General features: G+C 32.2%; 1 protein-coding gene across 2 annotated transcripts in view; it reads right to left on the bottom strand.

Moving 5' to 3' along the window:
- The window catches only part of LOC108911727 (collagen alpha-1(XV) chain-like), a 233,900-nt gene that overhangs the window by 30,669 nt on the left and 185,547 nt on the right, over positions 1-17,684 (bottom strand). Inside the window, exons 5-10 of one of the 2 annotated variants that reach the window (XM_018716726.1) lie at positions 17,215-17,286; positions 15,796-15,837; positions 11,328-11,522; positions 9,636-9,713; positions 3,763-4,074; positions 2,399-2,428 (exon numbers count right to left, since the gene is read on the bottom strand). In XM_018716726.1, the coding sequence (XP_018572242.1) occupies positions 2,399-2,428; positions 3,763-4,074; positions 9,636-9,713; positions 11,328-11,522; positions 15,796-15,837; positions 17,215-17,286 (729 nt within the window). The remainder of the gene's footprint in view (positions 1-2,398; positions 2,429-3,762; positions 4,075-9,635; positions 9,714-11,327; positions 11,523-15,795; positions 15,838-17,214; positions 17,287-17,684) is intronic. The other variant, XM_018716728.1, reaches the window with a different exon arrangement.

The following is a 17,684-nucleotide window of genomic DNA, read 5'->3' as shown; positions in this document are numbered from 1 at the left end:
AGCTTTATTTGAATGTAAATAAGATAGTCCTTTAATATCAAGTTAGAGCTTCAGGTTATGCTAAACGTAGGTCGAGCTCCGACAGTTTAATGAAAAAACTGCTTCGTGTCTTATTAACGTTAAAAATATACGTACAGTGTCAATAAGGAATGTAATCTTAAACATAATTACTGCTCGGGAAACTTGGACCAAAAAATGAATTATACCTGGTATTTATCAAAAGAAATTAAATGATGATACAAAATTAAATTGCAGCGATCAACAATATTTAACTTTTGAGAATCTCAGTTTTATTTTGATGTCTATTTGCAGTTGATTTGAAAAACAGATGCTGTTGTCCAAAAAATAAGGTGAATTTGTCTAAAAAATAAATAGTTATTTATTGTATAAGTGTTTTAGTAGCATTTTATACATAATCACATCACAATCATATTTGTGGAGTCAGAATTACTGGAATTTAATAAAAAACATTGGCACGACTTGATATTTCTTACTAGTATCCAATGAAACGTTTTTTCCAACTCTCGAAACAGTCTGAAAAATCCTTTTCCGGTATGCCTGTTCGTCCTTAACGCTTTATCTGCCTTCTTTAAAGTCTTTGCACCGCTTGTAAATATTTTTTTTGCGACATAACCTCGTCATTAAAGGCCTTCTGCAACATCCACCTTATTTTTTGGACAAAGTAGATCTAATGTTATTATAATTAATTACTCAGAGTTCTAACAAAGGTCAACTGCATATAGATAAACAGATTTCATTAAAAAGAATTAAGCCTTCTTTATGTTTTAGTCACTCAAGTTAATGTATATTAATCTTTTCGTAAACAAATGAAGCTTCTAGAAAACAGTGCTTTTAAATTTAGTAAATTTAGTAGTTGGTTAGTAAAAAATATGTCATAAAACAAGGAATACCTTTCTATATGATCTTTTGATGGTAACTGGAATACCTACATAATTCGACTCCGTCCGTACCTTGCAAAGTATCGTTAATTCCTGAGGTGCAAAGTGTGCAAAATTTGATAAATAATGAAGGGCTTGGGTCCCCGACCCTCAGCGATCAATCAATGGATAGTCTTTAATATATATATTTAATATTTTTCCGACATTGCTATGGAAATATATTTCATTTGCGTATTCGAAATACATTCTTAATTACTAATTCATTAGCGAATGAATAATTTGTAGAAATTGTTACATACTTCAGAGCTAAATGGATACGTAGCACGTTTTACAATTCAACACTTTAAATAAAACAGAATATGCACAGATTAGACGTACGTATTTGTGCATTAAACAACAATGTATAACATTGTGACAATATCCGCGAGTCTGCCGAACGCCACCTTTATCAAAACGTTGGAAAACTTTAAATTCGCTTCCATGCATATTTATAGGTCTATAAATTTTAATAGCAATAAAGAAGACGCGGCCTATATAAAGTACAAACTCTGTTTTAAGTCGCAATCTGGTGATTTATGTACTAATGTATCAGCAAATTTTCGTCACAGCCGCTCCAGGGATAGCTTGCGGGTGTTGGACGACCGCTTTGGTATTATTTATAGCGGTGAAAGAATTGCTGCGGATTTATTATATTTTGTGTACAGGAGAAAGAGTTGTCGAGATGTTTCGGGTTCGATTTTCGAGAAAAATCGATAAGCGAAAACCGCATCTCGATATCTTGATTGGCTTTTTTATTTTTGGTTGTTTTTTTTTATGACGTTGCATAACTTTTTTCTAACAATTACAAAGAAATAATTTTTGTAGTTATGCCGTCAATATTTTTTGTATGTACTAATATTGAGGGCATTCCATTTAAAAAAGACATAAGTTTGGGTATAACTCGAAAGTAAATTTAAAAAAAACGTAAATAAAAAGTTGTTGGGTAAAACAAAAGGTGGCCAAATGTGAAAAACGCCCTGTACATTTTTTAACCTCTGTGTATCTTCTACAGAAAGACAATAAGGCCCTCAAAAATGCAGAATTTGTTACATCTGGCACATATTTACCTTGAAATAACAAATTAACTTTTTAAATTTTTTAAATATTTTTCTTTTTTCTATAGTTTTTACTTAAATATATTGCTAAGTGCTTAGAACGCATAGACCAACTGAAACGGGAAGAAACGCAGAAAAAACGCATTCGATTAGAAGGAATAAGACGTGAGCCTTTTTTGGGGTAGCGGATATACGAATACACTAACTGGAGCCTTTCCGGTCGTACTTGCGAGCGGAGTTACTCAGACGCAAACTTAATTGTTTTGTATCTCTCAAACTTAACAGTTTCTTCAGATGACAGCGGTAGTATTACTACTAATTTTTTTCAATTTATAAAATATTTTCTGAAAATTAAACACAAACATGTACAGCGAGTGAAGCAATATTGTTCATTTAATTAATTACCTTAAATTGTCCTCTGGGTTTCCAGCTAGGCTATAAAGCAGCAGCATTAAACATAAAGTATTAATATTAAATTCTAGTCAGATTTTTATCAATGTACGTTTTACGTTAATGCTTCAGTTTAAATGACAAAGAACGATGGTCGAATACTGTGTTTTATATAAACTAATGCATTGGGATGTGTGGACTTGTAAAACAGTGTATCCTAACAATAAAAAGCAGTACTGTATCACCGATTTAGTTTTCTAAATGGAAAACACATTTCTTGTAGTCTCTGAAAAACAGTTTTCGTTTTCATCGTATAAATATCAAAAAAGAAAAGGACACTATGAAAATCATTTAAAAATATACCTACTGGAATTTGATGAACTAATATAGTCGATTAAATGAAAAAGATTTAATTCCCCCTATTGCTACATGACTTAAAACAAATGTTAATTATATCTCACAGTGTTCGACCAAAGAATTTGAACATTTTCCACGTTTAGTTATGTTTTTCTTTTGAACAAGGTTTGAAAACTGCAGTCATAGTTTTTTTTTTTTAAATTCTACTTTGCATTATTACGTATCGCAAAAAGATACCCAGTACTTTAGAGGTAACGAAAATATCAACCATTAACCCCAATAACTTAAAAAGGGTGAGAAAAATACAAACAGTGCAATCCAAATCGCATAGGAAACGTCTCGACGTACACTCGTGACGCTATGGCAGCATTTTGATAACATTCCCTGTATACTAAACGACGAAATTATCAGAGCATTGTTTAAAATCCAGATCACCATTTCTCCTCGCTACAAGACTTGGCTACCGGTACAAGACAAAAAAGAAAATACAAGACCTTAATTTATTGTTGGACTTTCAGCTGTAATATAGAAATTGAGTATAGTGATAACACTTTTCACATGCATGTATTGGAAACCTACATTTAGCGAGAATCAGGAAAGAACGACATCCACGTAGCAGGATTCTGTTCTCTTTAAAGTGCTTGGTTAACGTGAGTTCTCACGATTTATTGTTTGATCAACGTGAGTGGGGGACTCACTCAACCAAAAGGAAATTAGAATGCAAGAGAAACTCTTTAGTCAAAGTATACAGTATTGAGTGTTAATAAGATGAGTGACAACCTCACATGTATGCAAAAATTCCTTTTTTGCGCTTCTGAAGGTTCTGACGTGGTAAGATTCGGATTCAGGACGAAAAAATAGATTAGCAAATACTATTAGACTCAAAACAGCCGAATAGTGTTGTGTAGTGTACTCAGTCTCACAAATTTTCAAAAAATGTCACCACTGCAGGTTCCAAACCTTTCAATGAACCCATTTGTGTGAATCATCCTGTGGAGGGAGACGAATATGTCCCTACTTACGTCTACGTTTTCGAATTCTACCGGCCCGGGGGGTCCCGATGGGCCGGGAGGTCCTGGTTGTCCCGGTAGACCGTCCTTTCCCGGCTCCCCTCTAGGCCCCTGCAGTCCAGTAGGGCCCATGGGACCCCTTTCCCCTCTCTCCCCCTTGTCCCCTCTTGGCCCAATGGGCCCCCTCTCCCCCGAGGGGCCTGGTTGTCCGGGTATTCCCGGAAGTCCTGTTTTACCCTCAACGCCATGGGCGGGCGTAAAGGGGAAGTTGTTGTTTGCTCCCAAGGAACTTAAGATCGAGGTAAGGTTGCAAGTGCATACGGCCTGGAAATAAAAAAACAGTTTTATTGGGATGATTACATACTATGTGTTATTTAAATTTAAAAAAAAATCCTTTTTTCCTTTAATAGCGTAAAGACGCGTAAGGTTTTTAATAGAATTGTTGCTTCGTGTTACAAGTATTTGTAACAAAAGAGGTCTGGAAACCTTTCAACAGGAAACGGATATGCTAATATTAAAAAAAACTGTGGTAGGTTAAATATGGCAAAAGAAATAAATATTTTGCTTGAAAATTGAAAAATGATACATGTGTAAGTTCAGAAATACATTTTTCAGGACTTTAGGAATTAATATTTATGAGACTTTCAAAACTGTGTGAATAGAATCAAATTGTAGCGGTAGGCGTATGAATTTGTTTGTTGCTCAGTGTGTTACAACTGTTACAAGTATTTATAACAGAATAGCTCTTCGGTACTATGGGAATAACATTATAAATAATATGATTATATTTACTGTCAAACACATATAAATGCCTATTTTTATCTTATCCATTACTTAATCTTTACTTTAATTTAAGACATATGAGGCTCTTAATAAAATTATTGCTTCATGTATTAAAGTATTTGTAACATAATAGCTCTTCGGAACTATAGGAATAACATTATAAATAATATGATTATATTTACTGTGAAACACATGTAAATGCCTATTTTTATCTTATCCATTACTTAATCTTTACTTTCATTTAAGGCTCTTAATAAAATTATTGCTTCATGTATTACAAGCATTTGTAACAAAATAGCTCTGGGAAACTCTGGGAATAATATAAATTATTTTGTCTCTCTTTCACAACTGTTATTTGAATGATCCCAATACTCATTTTAGGACTTGGAAAGCGGCATTGTTTTGATGAAATACCGTTTTGAAGTATATCACGATACGTATAACAAAAGGAACTTATTCGTAACTCGTTTTATTAAAAAATATAATAAAATTAATCTAATTAAAAATTATTTAAATTACATTTTGAACACATAAAATTCTTAGTAAATGTACAATCTTTATACACAAATAAAACCGCCGATCGATAAAGATAATTGTTCCATTGTACGAGTACTTTTACGTTGTAATTTACTTGGATGACTGGTATGTACTGTGTTTGAAATCGTCCTGTTTAATTATGTAAATTTCCTTTTATTTAAATTTCCGACAATGACGGAAGATATTGCTTTAACTAATTTTCAAATAGCATTCTAAACAAACTCACTTGGGGGCTCCCTATCTATTTCACTTGAAAGAAGTAAAAGTTACATGTAGGAAATTATTAAATACCTACTTATTTTTGTATTTTTTTTATAAATGGTAAAAGCTTTGCAAATTAAATAAGCAATGGTAAAAGTATGTCACAATTGTTTTGTAACAAGATCAAAGATAGAACTAGCTTCTAAAAACAAACTTATAGAACTGTTTTATATACTTTTACTTAGGTTAGTTATTTTGTGCACTGTATTTGTAAATTTTAGCTATTATCTAGCATGCCTCTACAGTTTCATTCGAAGAGTGCTCTTACTTTTAACAAAGGAAAAAGTCAAGTATTCATGTAACACAAGAAATAATGACTCGTGTGCCTAACTTGAAAATTTCCTTTATAGAATTTTGCGTATTGTTCTACTAACCTTTAAAATTTTCTATCACTATGTCGATCTTTAAAATAAATTTTCCAAAGGAGTACCTAAGTAAAAGTACATATTTGAAGAACAGTCATCTACGTAAAGTATATTATTTTACACTTACTAGCATTTTAAAACTTACAACATGAAATTTACTATAATTACAGAGAATTACTATAATTACAAGAATTTTCTAATTACATTAATATTTACAATAAGTTGTATTTCTTTCAGCGCAATATCAACTTCAAACAATACAGGAGCCTATTGCTTTCTAGTGTATGAAATATTCATATATTTTTTCTAAAATGGAGCGAGCTATTTCATCAAGTTCCCAATCGCCCTAATAATTGGAAAAAGAATTACAAATTCATAGAATTTTACCTCCGAAAAGATTTTCTATGGAGGAAAGTTCCTACAATTAATTAAAAGTTTTTACCCAGCTCCACAGCAAAAAATTTACATGTAGAAGTTCGTGAAATATATAACTACCAGTACCACAAAAAACTTAAGCTTTAGCAAAATGTAAAAGTTGGGTAAGGTACGACAAATTAGTGGCTTGAAAAAGTGTCATAAGCCTTGATTAAAGTAATAATGCTAGCTAGTTATTTATTACTGCTGAGGGTAATTTAATTTAATGTAACAGGAATAGCACAACTCCAACTGCTATTAAAATATTTATTTTTTAAATGATGAATAAAATCAAACGGGAACGAATTCGTCCATTCTGGTTTCTACATAACCAGAATTAACATCGTATCTGTGCGTATCAATCGCGGTTCAATTTTGTGTCGTGTTATGTTGGTTTGGATTAATCTAAGATATGTAGGCATAGATTCGATTGATGAAGAAAATAAGAAGAAAACAAGTAGAGGCAATTTATTTTGTGTGGAATTTTATAAAAAATAGTAACAAATACTTTCTAGGTATTAAAAATTCGAATTTTTATATTTTAATTTAACAGTGGAGTGAAAAATAGTATAGGAAAATATTTCATACACAGGAACCAACTTTATTGATGTACCTGTTTCATTAAATATGTATTTCTGTGAAAAGATAAATGTGTTCTATTGTTTTCCGTAAGAATTTACCGGCACCCTCGTCATTTTGTTCAATTGCAAACGTGAACGTTTCTGACATATAATAACACACATACAGCTATCTGAATGTAATACATATAAATTGAAATTATACCCTTGAATACAGTTGAATATATTAGTTGCCCCGTTCTTAGCAATATAATATAGAACCGTTGTTCTGCTGACATTATGCACGATACCTAAAACGTACGTACGAATGTATAACTGATATCATTTTGAATTCGCGCGGATGAATATGTTACTTCGGCATTTAATATCGAAATATATTCAAGAAAGACTCATTTCTGTTCAGTAAACAAGACACAAAAAACAATACCGAATATCTGATAGGGTTAATCAAAAATCAGTTTACCGAAACTGCTTTGAATTCGTTTTGTCTGCAAACTTGGATACCCCCCGGAGAAAAATGGGAGAAAGTTAGAATCCGATTTGTTTTTTATTGGCAATAGAATTGATTTTGTATCGTATTAAGTTAAAGTTCTGTATTGAATTAATGGTAAAGTTTTCTGTTAGCGTTTTTTAAGACTACGTTAATTTCTCAATATATCTGTTGCCAAACATATTTTTTAATGAAAAATACACTTTCTTGTGTTCCAAATAGAACATTTGGCAATGGAAAGTTATTACTGTAAAATGGAATATTGTTGCTGAAACATATGGTGTGTTTTATATTATTTAGTATAGTTATATACAATACGGCGTCCGTATATCCGATAAATGATATTTTTTTGGGAGTATATTACTCTACGAAGCTTAGGTCTTTTTCTTCAGAATCTTTAGTGTTTAAAGATTTAGAAATGGAGGTTTTTCTGGTTGTTATGACGTAAAAATTTTTTATATACCTAACTTGTCCGTGTTTTATATTATTTACATAGCTATATACAATACGGCGTCCGTATATTCGATAAATGATATTTTTTTAGGAGTATATATATATATACGAAGCTTAGGTCTTTTTCCTCAGAATCTTTTGTGTTTAAAGATTTAGAGATGGGTGTTTTTCTGGTTGTTATGGCGTGCAAATTTTTTATATTTCTTCTCTGTGTTGGTATAAAACTTATACCTAAGTACATAAGTCTGTCTTGAATTTCTACTTGTTATATATTTGCCCTATTAGATTTAGATGTCTACTTTGACAGGTGATTGAAGCAATATAAAATATTTATATTTACAGTTAGATAAATAAACATAAACACGTTGATTGAAGTACTGGTGTGCATTGTATTTCAAGTTTTGAACTTCAGACACCGAGTTCCATGCACTCCACTACCTTCGAACGACATATCTGAATTAGTGAACCATAGAACATCAATAGCAGTTACGTATAATCGGAGCAACGTCACTTTTCGACCTTATTTATTGCTTTTCTAAGCACAGCATTATTAGACTACGTAGAATTCCCCCAACGTTTATTTAACCGTATTTGTACGATATTATGTAGTTCTCCGTTTTTATTTCTACCCGGATTTCGACAATGGCGAATGCCACTGGTTATTTCAATAACGCCGAACCGAACTCCTTTTTATTATTGCGATATGAATAGGACGCCGCGGTGGATCATTAATCCTCTACACAATGTTATTGACTGAAGTGCAGCCTTGACCCAAAAGGCCCCACTGTAGTCTGTACAGGTCAATATGTCGATATCAGCGTCGGATGAGAATGTTTGTCTCGAGAATATTAATTTTCCGTCAGTAAAGTTATTAATGATATTGTGGGGAACAGCTACTCTGCGGACTAATGCCCCGACCAGCATTGAACTACACTGGTGATTGTGGATAAAAGTGATTTTATTTTGTTCGTGGGAATAAAATGTCACTTTTCACACTTATATCATAAATAACTGTTCCGTTCAAACTGACTGAGCGACTCGTGAAACATATTTAAAATGTCAATACTCAATTATTGCTTTGGAAATAACTGCATCTTGTTATTTTTGGGAGTTGCAGTGGGTGTATCTTACATTAAGTCGAATGACGCACGTTTTTATTGTAAAACATCCCCTACAAAGATGATCCGGATTATATTCGTTAAAGAATTAAATTTGTTGCCCTAAACAGCTCACAGAAACGTAAATTGTGTAACAAACTAAAGTTTGTTCCCAGAGCGTACCAGTTGTCGAGCTTCCTCTTTCGGAGGTACGCGATAATATTATCTTTACATACATCTGAATATTGCAGAAACTTCCAGACGTTTTCATTGTGCGACTAAGCTAGACTATGAGTGGAAATAACGACCTTTTTGGAACTGTATAGGTATACACGCGTTTAAAATCGTCGACTGCCGACTCTAATACCAATGTAGGTTTCGTCTCATTCTCTCGTAAGAGCATTATCAGGGTTTATGAAGAATTTGTATAATTTATATGTCTTTCGTGTTTGTAGGAGGAAATCTAATTCTGCAACATTTTTATGAGGTGGGATACTCGGAAACCACGCACAAATAAATCGGTTCCAGCTTGTGGAAAACAGTGTGGAAGACTAAAATAAGATCAAATAAACGCCCTACTCATTTTTGCGTTAATTATTAAATTAGAAACGACAAAATCCAAACAACCAAGGCGACTTTGCAAGATTTCGAATAATGTCAAACTGAATTGATTAAGAAATGTCAAAAAATAAAACCTAATCTTTATTTCATGAATCATAAACAACTGTGGGAGCAGATAAAATGTTATGCACCACGCAGCAGTTAAGTATAATTTACCAGTCTCGGACTCTATTGCCAACCCTCGCTCCGCTCGGGCGCAAAAGATTGGGACAATTAAGATATAAATATCTACGTTTTCTTTCTATTTAAAATTATCAAATTATTAGCGACATTTTTTTTTACTTACCTCTGGAGCAGCTGCACCTGGAAGTCCTGGTGGGCCCGGAGGTCCAGGGGGGCCCCTTATAGATTCTCCTGGTGGTCCCTGTGAACCAATAAAATTTAAATGATTTACATTTAAGACGTTATTTTTTACTTATAATATTGCGGGGAAAAACTACTCTGCGGACTAATGCCCTGACCAGCATTTAATTCCACCCACTGTAGTATATTTGTGATTCTTTCCTTAATATTACTCTATATTAATAGTATATCTAGTAGTCGTAACTGAAAACAAAGTTCGGAAAAAAGAAGTACAAGAACTAGTTTTGTTTTATTTTAACATATGTTTAGGAATAAAACAATATTTTTATGTGTATTTTTTGAAATTCTAACGAAAAATGAGCTTTTTGTTTGTAAGTCACATAACTTATTTTGTTGTGCATATACAGTGATTTACAGATTATCGAAAAAACTTTGGTGATATATATTCTCGCAATAAAAAAAAAGAATCCATGAAGCCATTGATTTTTTTTAATTATAATTTTTAAAGTATCTGATATACTTTTTTTATTATACCTAATCCCAAATTAAGTGACCAATACTCTTTCGAAATTGTGACAAATCGCCCTGTCCGGTATTTTAATAAGAGCTAGTTGTGTGAGATCCCAAGAATTCATGGAGTCTATAATGCATCGAAACCGATTCTGTGTGTGTTTTATGCATCCGGATCTCCACATTATTCCCCATTCCGGACATGCGAAATAAATGATTCAGCGGAAATTTAAATTGGTTGTAATATATTTGTTCTCGTTTAAAATTCTGAAGACGCCAGCCAAATCTCTTAGACTTGGAAAGAGAAATAAATGTATTAAGCTCGTTCATTATAGGCTGAGGTGTCGACGTTTCGGTTTATTCTTAATCGTTAGGGCTTATAGCAGTTTTACATCAAAAGTTTGGTTCAAAAGATATATTTTTGAAAACTTAACACCCTACATTTCCTGAAAATATGTATTTATGACATTTCTTAAATAGTTTTTCTTTTTTTTATTTATTTATATAAAAAATACACATAGGTCGTCACATTAGTACAGAGAAAAGTATAATTTAAAGTTTGTACGATAGAGAAACATTAATTTATTCCAGAAATGAAATTCTTGTTATTTATAATTCAAATCTATCAGTCTTAGAAGATAATAAGGGAAACCCGACTAAAATTCCATATACAGGGTGTGAGACTACAACGCGTCAAAAATGTTTGTGAAATTGCTAATTTGTACTAAAACAGTAAAAGTTATGCAAACAAGTCAATAAATAATTTTTATTCAAAACAGAATTGGCTTTTCAAAAATGTGGAAAAAGTATAGTAGCATGCCATAACTTTTGAAAATTTCGTGGAACATCTTTATTTGTTGAACATCCTTATTTGTTTAGAAAATATTTAGTCCAGAACATATAATTTTCTAGAAAACCCTATATCTCAAAAATGAAAGATTTAAGGGCAAATGATTTACAAGAAATTGTTCTTAAATTAGGACATCCTTCATATTTGACATGTTGCATGTTTGCATTTTCTGAAAAAATTATTTGTGACATTTCTTGCGATAGCAAATAAAATAAAAACTTTTTAACACCCGATATCGCAACAACTACTTCCACACCGTGCTACGCCTTGTATGTATGACCAATTTTTTTTTTATTTTAACAACATTTTACTTACCCGCTGACCACGATCTCCCTTCTCGCCTCTGTACCGTCCAGCAGCTTGTTCGGCGTCAGAAATAAAATTACAACAATTCTCTTTACCACAAAAGCAAGTCTTACCATCGGGAGGGGGTGGTGGTGGGGGGAACGCCCCCAAGTCGTCCGCACCGCTGCCTTCCCTTAAAGACCCGTCGTAATCCGTCCTCTCCACCTGCGAAGGAAATCGGATCATTAATAATTGTTGTACCCTCTTACACAAGACGAACTAATGAATAGGATGATTAGTTTTATTTAGTAATAGCCAAGAACAAAACCCTCACCCTCTGTAAAAATGTTTTTCGAAAAAATGTAGCGCAACCATATGCTAGTAGTTGTAATTTTACATTCAAATTACACTTACGGATATAAATTTAATAATACAAATGTGATGTAATTTTTTTTTTGATGCCATGTCTGCTTGCCATTACAGTTAGGTTACAGATATAAATATTGACTGTACAATTGTAGTGTAACTTTACAATGTAATTTTACACTGAGTGCTTTGACTAGTTGATTTTTGATTTGAAGGTCTAAATGTAAATAAATAAATGTAATGTAACCTATCATGCACTGGTTCTCCGATTGCTGTGACTAGTTTTTGTAATTTTACATTTAACTTATGTAATTATAAATACAAATGTAATTCTTCCGATTGTTATGATTAGTTGTTGTAATTTTACATTCAAGTAACAGGTATAAATGAAATTATACAAATGTAATGTAACGTTCTTTATATTGTAATTTTACATTAACAATTACTCTTTAGCTTAACAGTTTAATTTTACACTGAGTAACTGCTTTGATTCTCTGATTGCTATGACTAGTTGTTTTTGTTACATTTGGGTACATAAATGTAATTATATAAATGTGCTTTCGGTTAACACTAATTTTACACTGGCAACTGCTTTAATTCTCTGATTGCCGTGATTAGTTGATTTTGTTACACCTGGGTTGCAGCTATAAATGTAATTATACAAATGTAATGTAATCTTACACTGTAATTTTACACTGACGACTACTCTGATTCGCTGATTGCGATCTAAAGCAACACTTGAACTAAATGTATTTTTCCGTTATCGTTAATTTTTAAAACAAACTTGAAAACGAAATTTTTTGCTACTCTCTGTAGACATCTGAGATTGAAAATTATTTCCAGCGTTCTTCAGTTCTCTAGTACACATTCAATCAAAACCCGGTGACGGTAAAATATATGTTTTTTAATATAAAAGCACAAAATGAATACTCTTTTTTTTTTCATATCAGTTCTGAAGTTCTTTCCTCGTGCGTAGAACCCGTCACATATGAACTGTATTCATCTTAAGTGATGGAAGGTAACAGATGAAAATAAATGAAACAATATACATGCGAGGTTTTGAAGGATAAGCGTTTTAAATCGTAATATGAGTAAAATTTTTCTTTCATAAGAAAATTCACGCTTTATCTACGTAAAAGATTCCTCAGTTTCCACCTGACGGGAGCCAGTGCGTGTCATAAGCGTACAAGCGTTTACAAGTTTTGTGTAACAACACAACAAATAGATTTTCTTTAAAGTGATATAAGCGGGAGATTCCAAAGCAATACAAAAGGGCCGTGCCCATAAAACATAACCGTTATAATAATGGGAAGGGACGGCGGAGGAGCATCGTTTAAAAAAATATGCCCTTTATGGCCTCTTCAAGTGTACATAAACGTTACTATTTAATTCGACGTCGCAAAATTGTCCCTCGGGACGAGATAAAGATTACTTTAAGCAATTTGGCCTGTACTGTAACACAAATAACGAATTTGAGAGATCCTTAGGGCTCCTCGGGGCAATAAGGCAGTTTTATGTAAATCGGTGCAAGCGGTTATATGTTTCGAAAACTACACGCTAGGGTGCCCTGAATTTCCGCCGAATGTAGAAAGTTACAGGTAAAGACAATGGGAAAAACTTTTTATTGACAGTTAATTTTACGGGTCCGAGGTGGCATGGGATTATTCCTAACTGGTTTGGGACCTCTGAATTTTAATTATTACAAGCCCATTTTAATGGGATACTTATCTTAAAAAGTCCGATTATTGTCGTAAGTAATTTGTGGTTAACAGTTTGATCTACAAATCTGCGATAATCTATACATTTTTTTAAATATAGCGTTGACCAATGACTTATATAGAAACTGCAAGTAGGTACTTTACCTTGGAATTAATTGGCAGTTAAGTACACAACTCCATATCAAATACGGCTCAATTTTTTTATAAATTGATGAACAATGCAATTTCTGGAAAAATGATGGAAAATATTAGAAAATATAAAGACGTAAAGTTAGTCACTACCTGATCATGTAGATACGATGCAAACCATTATATTTTAGAGCCAGATTTTCACAGTTGTACAATTTTTGATACAGATACAGTTATAATTGAAATGAAACGATTAAACATTACGTTTAATAAACCTATATATGTAGGATTTACCATATTAAATATTTCGAAAATAATTGTGTGTTAATCCTTTCATTAACACATTATTTTTTAATGTCAACTAAAATAACTGTCTCAGTATTGCTGTTACATATAAATGTTGGTTTGGTGAAGATTCCGTATTAACTGACAAATCTCTTATGGAAATAAATAACACCCAGAAAACTCTAAAACCCATCTATTACAAGCATAAAACATGCAAGGTGGACATTTTTCATACAACGTTCTTAGAATATTTTCAATTTGTGTCGTGGGAATTTCCAAATTAATTACATTTTAATGGCACTTCCGTTAGCCTGGACTAAATTTAGATTTCACACGTTGACGTCGATATATTAGGGTACATTTTTCCCTCGAATATTAGCTAGGTAGGCTTTACTATTTTTTTATATCATTCTGAAAAATTAACAAGTCATTTGTGGAAATTCCAAAGACCCCGTAGTACAGTTCGTTGCAATTGATAAACTGTCCTTATTCAAAATTTATCCCGGTCAAATAAAAAGTGGCTTGTACTACTGATTCTTTTTTTTCACATTAAAATCTAATCATTTTTAATAAATTTCTAATTCACCATATAATTATTAACTATTTGTTACTCCGAACGCTAGGCATTTTTTTATTATAAAGGAATGGCGTTGTATTAAGCGGGATGTATAAATATACCTAAATACGTATAACCTCTGGACAACAAGTAGAATGTTGAGCTTTCTGTAATGAATAACGATTTTATTTCGAGTATGTACAAGAACGAAGGTAGGAGGCAAGAATATGATATTTTATTAGATATCAACTTGAAATGTTGCTTGCTTCTTTAAGTCCAACATTACCAGGCTTTTATATCATAATGAACATATTTATTTCACTAAAAGGTAAAGCTCCAGACGAGTTTTTTTTTATTAAAAATCCGTTTTTTGATGAAATCAAAGCAAAAAGTTTTCTAATAACACTGTGATTATATGAAACGCTATAAACGTAACACGTTTCACAAAAATCTGTAATTTATTTCAGTAAGATATTTATTTATTTATTTATTATTTCCAGACAGACATTGTGTGGAAGACACAGCAATTGTAGCATATGAAGTACATACACGTATTACAGTCCGTCTTTTTTTATTTTTCTGAAATAAAGCTACAATTGGAGTCATGCACCAGATCATTTCAAAGCTTCCCGCCTGGAATAACGTATGAAATTTCGCAGATCATTAATAAAGTAAAGAAACAGTAGCGGTCTCAATTTGGAACCTTGGAGAACACCTGAGTAGTATCCTGTACACTTAATACTAGGGAATACCTTGGAAGAAAAGAATACTTTGGTAAGTCAAACAAGTTAAAGAAACAAAAGTTTCCATAGAAAGTTGATATTCCCCACTTTCCCCACCTTGTTCCCGTTTTGTTTTTATTCCGGGTTTTTGCTTGGATTAACGAATTATTTTTAATAAACCTGGAAAATCCCACTTAAAATTGTTATCTGGCTGCTCGCCGTATAAAAAAGGGTCACATTTAATTAAGATCTATTGGAGGCAATTAACGCGAGATTAATGGTCCCCCCACGTAGGAACCGGAAATTCGTAATGATTCAGTAAGATTAACGGAGTGCGTTTTCAGAGAGTTAATGGAGAAAGAGCCTTTAAATATTTTGCCTAGTAGTACAAATTAAATTTACTAACGGCCAATGACGATTAACGGCAAGATTAAATGCCACTTGATTATGTTAGCAGCCGTAATAGCCGTAAAGTCGTTATATATTTTTCCTTGAAGATTTGGGCCAGTGGTTCCCAAACTGTTTTTAAGAAATATACAGAAACTTAACCTAACCTATCTTTTTAAAGGAAATATTAAAAGAACACGCTGAGTAATTATATATTAATATACAATTTTTAATAGTTAACGATTAAAACCAAATTACATGCTTTAAATCGTCAACTGACTTAACATTGTTAATAGGGGGTTAGTAATCGTATTAAATTTCAATAAATTACTTACATCTATTTCGTTATTATAGTCTTCATCGAATGACTGAAAACCCTGGTTAAAAAAATAAAAATAAAATGAAAATAAAACACTACTCAAGTAAAAATAACTAGTGTAGTTAAAAAAATAATAATAAATAATATATGAGTGTCAAGCTAGGTACAGTCCAAAAATAGAAATAGTATATATTTTTAAATACGGGGGTCACCTAACGAATGTTACATACTTCTAGAACCCTAGTATGCAGTGATTATGGTTCAATCTTACAGCGCGTTCATTTTACTACGGCCCTTTGTGAATATTCTTCTGTAACTTTTTTGTACGTTTAAATTTTTACACGCAACTATCAGAAATGGGTAGAGAATTTTATACTACACAAAAAATATTTACCTATCAAGTCGAAATTATGAAATAGAGGAGATAAAGGATCAAGAAGAAAAGAAATTAGTGTATTAGACAGTGGTAAAGAGGTATAAACCCCTTATATAATACAGACTTGTGTTAAATTGAATATTTAAATCCATATCTTGGATATTGTTATTTAGTTTAAGTTAGAGTAGAGGAAGTAACGTAGGTTTCAATTCAAGAATACTTCTATTGATAGAAGATTGAAAAATTTTGGATAAATAGTAAAATAAATTCAATGTTAGCCAATCACATAATTTTTATTTTAACTTGAAATATATTGGATCAGAGCAATTAAATGAATTAAAAATTCATTTTTACGAGAAATAACATAACTGTGGTCAGTTAAAATTCAATTATAAATTTTTTACCTTTTCCTTCTCAAGGTTAAGTAAGTCTCTAAATTCATTAATCAGTATAATATTTTAAAGTCAAAATACTAATCTTCTCAGGACCTTACCGTGAGGAAGACTACTCATATTAGATAAAAATTTGCTAGAATCTTAAATTATTTTTTTTCTCAAACAAAGACTTTCTCGATAATCATAACAAACAAAATTTGAATTAAATTACAACGTAATCTGGGCGCCAGCTCATGTGAACTGAATGAAGAAGAAAAATAGCATACAAAGAAGAAGAAGCGAAGCAGAATAAGTAAATACAGATAAGAAAATTACCATCTTACATGAATTTGTAACAATATGTAACTTTTTTACGATATTTTTCGTGTAAGCAATTTTGGTTAAATCGATATCATTTCGGTTCTAGTTATACCCTTGAAGTATGTAACATTCTGTAGGTAACACCCTGTAAAATGCAAAAAAAAAATTAAGACAAATGAAAAGTTATTTGGGAAAAAATTAAAAGCTTGTCGAAAAAAAGAAAGAACCGTTAGTAAACTTTACAAGACTGTCTATTTTTAGTCTGCAAGTAACGATTTACTCTTTAAATTAAGAAGAGAGTAACTAGTACATCAAAAAAATGTAGTTTACGATGTTTACATTAACTTTATACAAAAATACAAACCTGAAAGTCCGTTTTGCATTGCTCGGAAGCCATGTTGGGGTCCAGGAAAATTTTCACTTGATCCAAAGCGCCCTTTAAAGAAAATCCTTGCGATTTATACAAGAACAAATGTAAGCCAAGCCGTCGCTCCCGTTTCATTATTTAAGAGCTCGCCAGCATTCGATTTATCACATCGCGCAATGGTATAAACGAATGTATTGCCGGCAAGAAATATCCCGGAAGCCAGGATACACGTTGCTATTGATTTATAACTTTGATGATAAGCAATTTATCAGCTTCAGCATCGGTTACGCAAGTAGTTTCAAATTTTTTTCAGCCGACGTTCTGAAATTTTCAGTTTCAGGTATTTATCGTCGAAGTTCGTACCGCTGATACGTTTCTTTCAAAATGAGGAAAAATAAGAGACAAGTGGAATCGGCGCAATTTTGTTTTGTGAAAGTTTTTCATTTGATTTTGTCAGGTCTGGGGTT

This window comes from Anoplophora glabripennis, unplaced genomic scaffold, assembly GCF_000390285.2.
Source record: "Anoplophora glabripennis isolate ALB-LARVAE unplaced genomic scaffold, Agla_2.0 scaffold149, whole genome shotgun sequence".
NCBI classification, from domain to species: Eukaryota; Metazoa; Arthropoda; class Insecta; order Coleoptera; family Cerambycidae; genus Anoplophora; species Anoplophora glabripennis.
The sequence above is the reverse complement of the archived record's forward strand: the minus strand, read 5'-3'. Positions and strand labels throughout refer to the sequence as shown.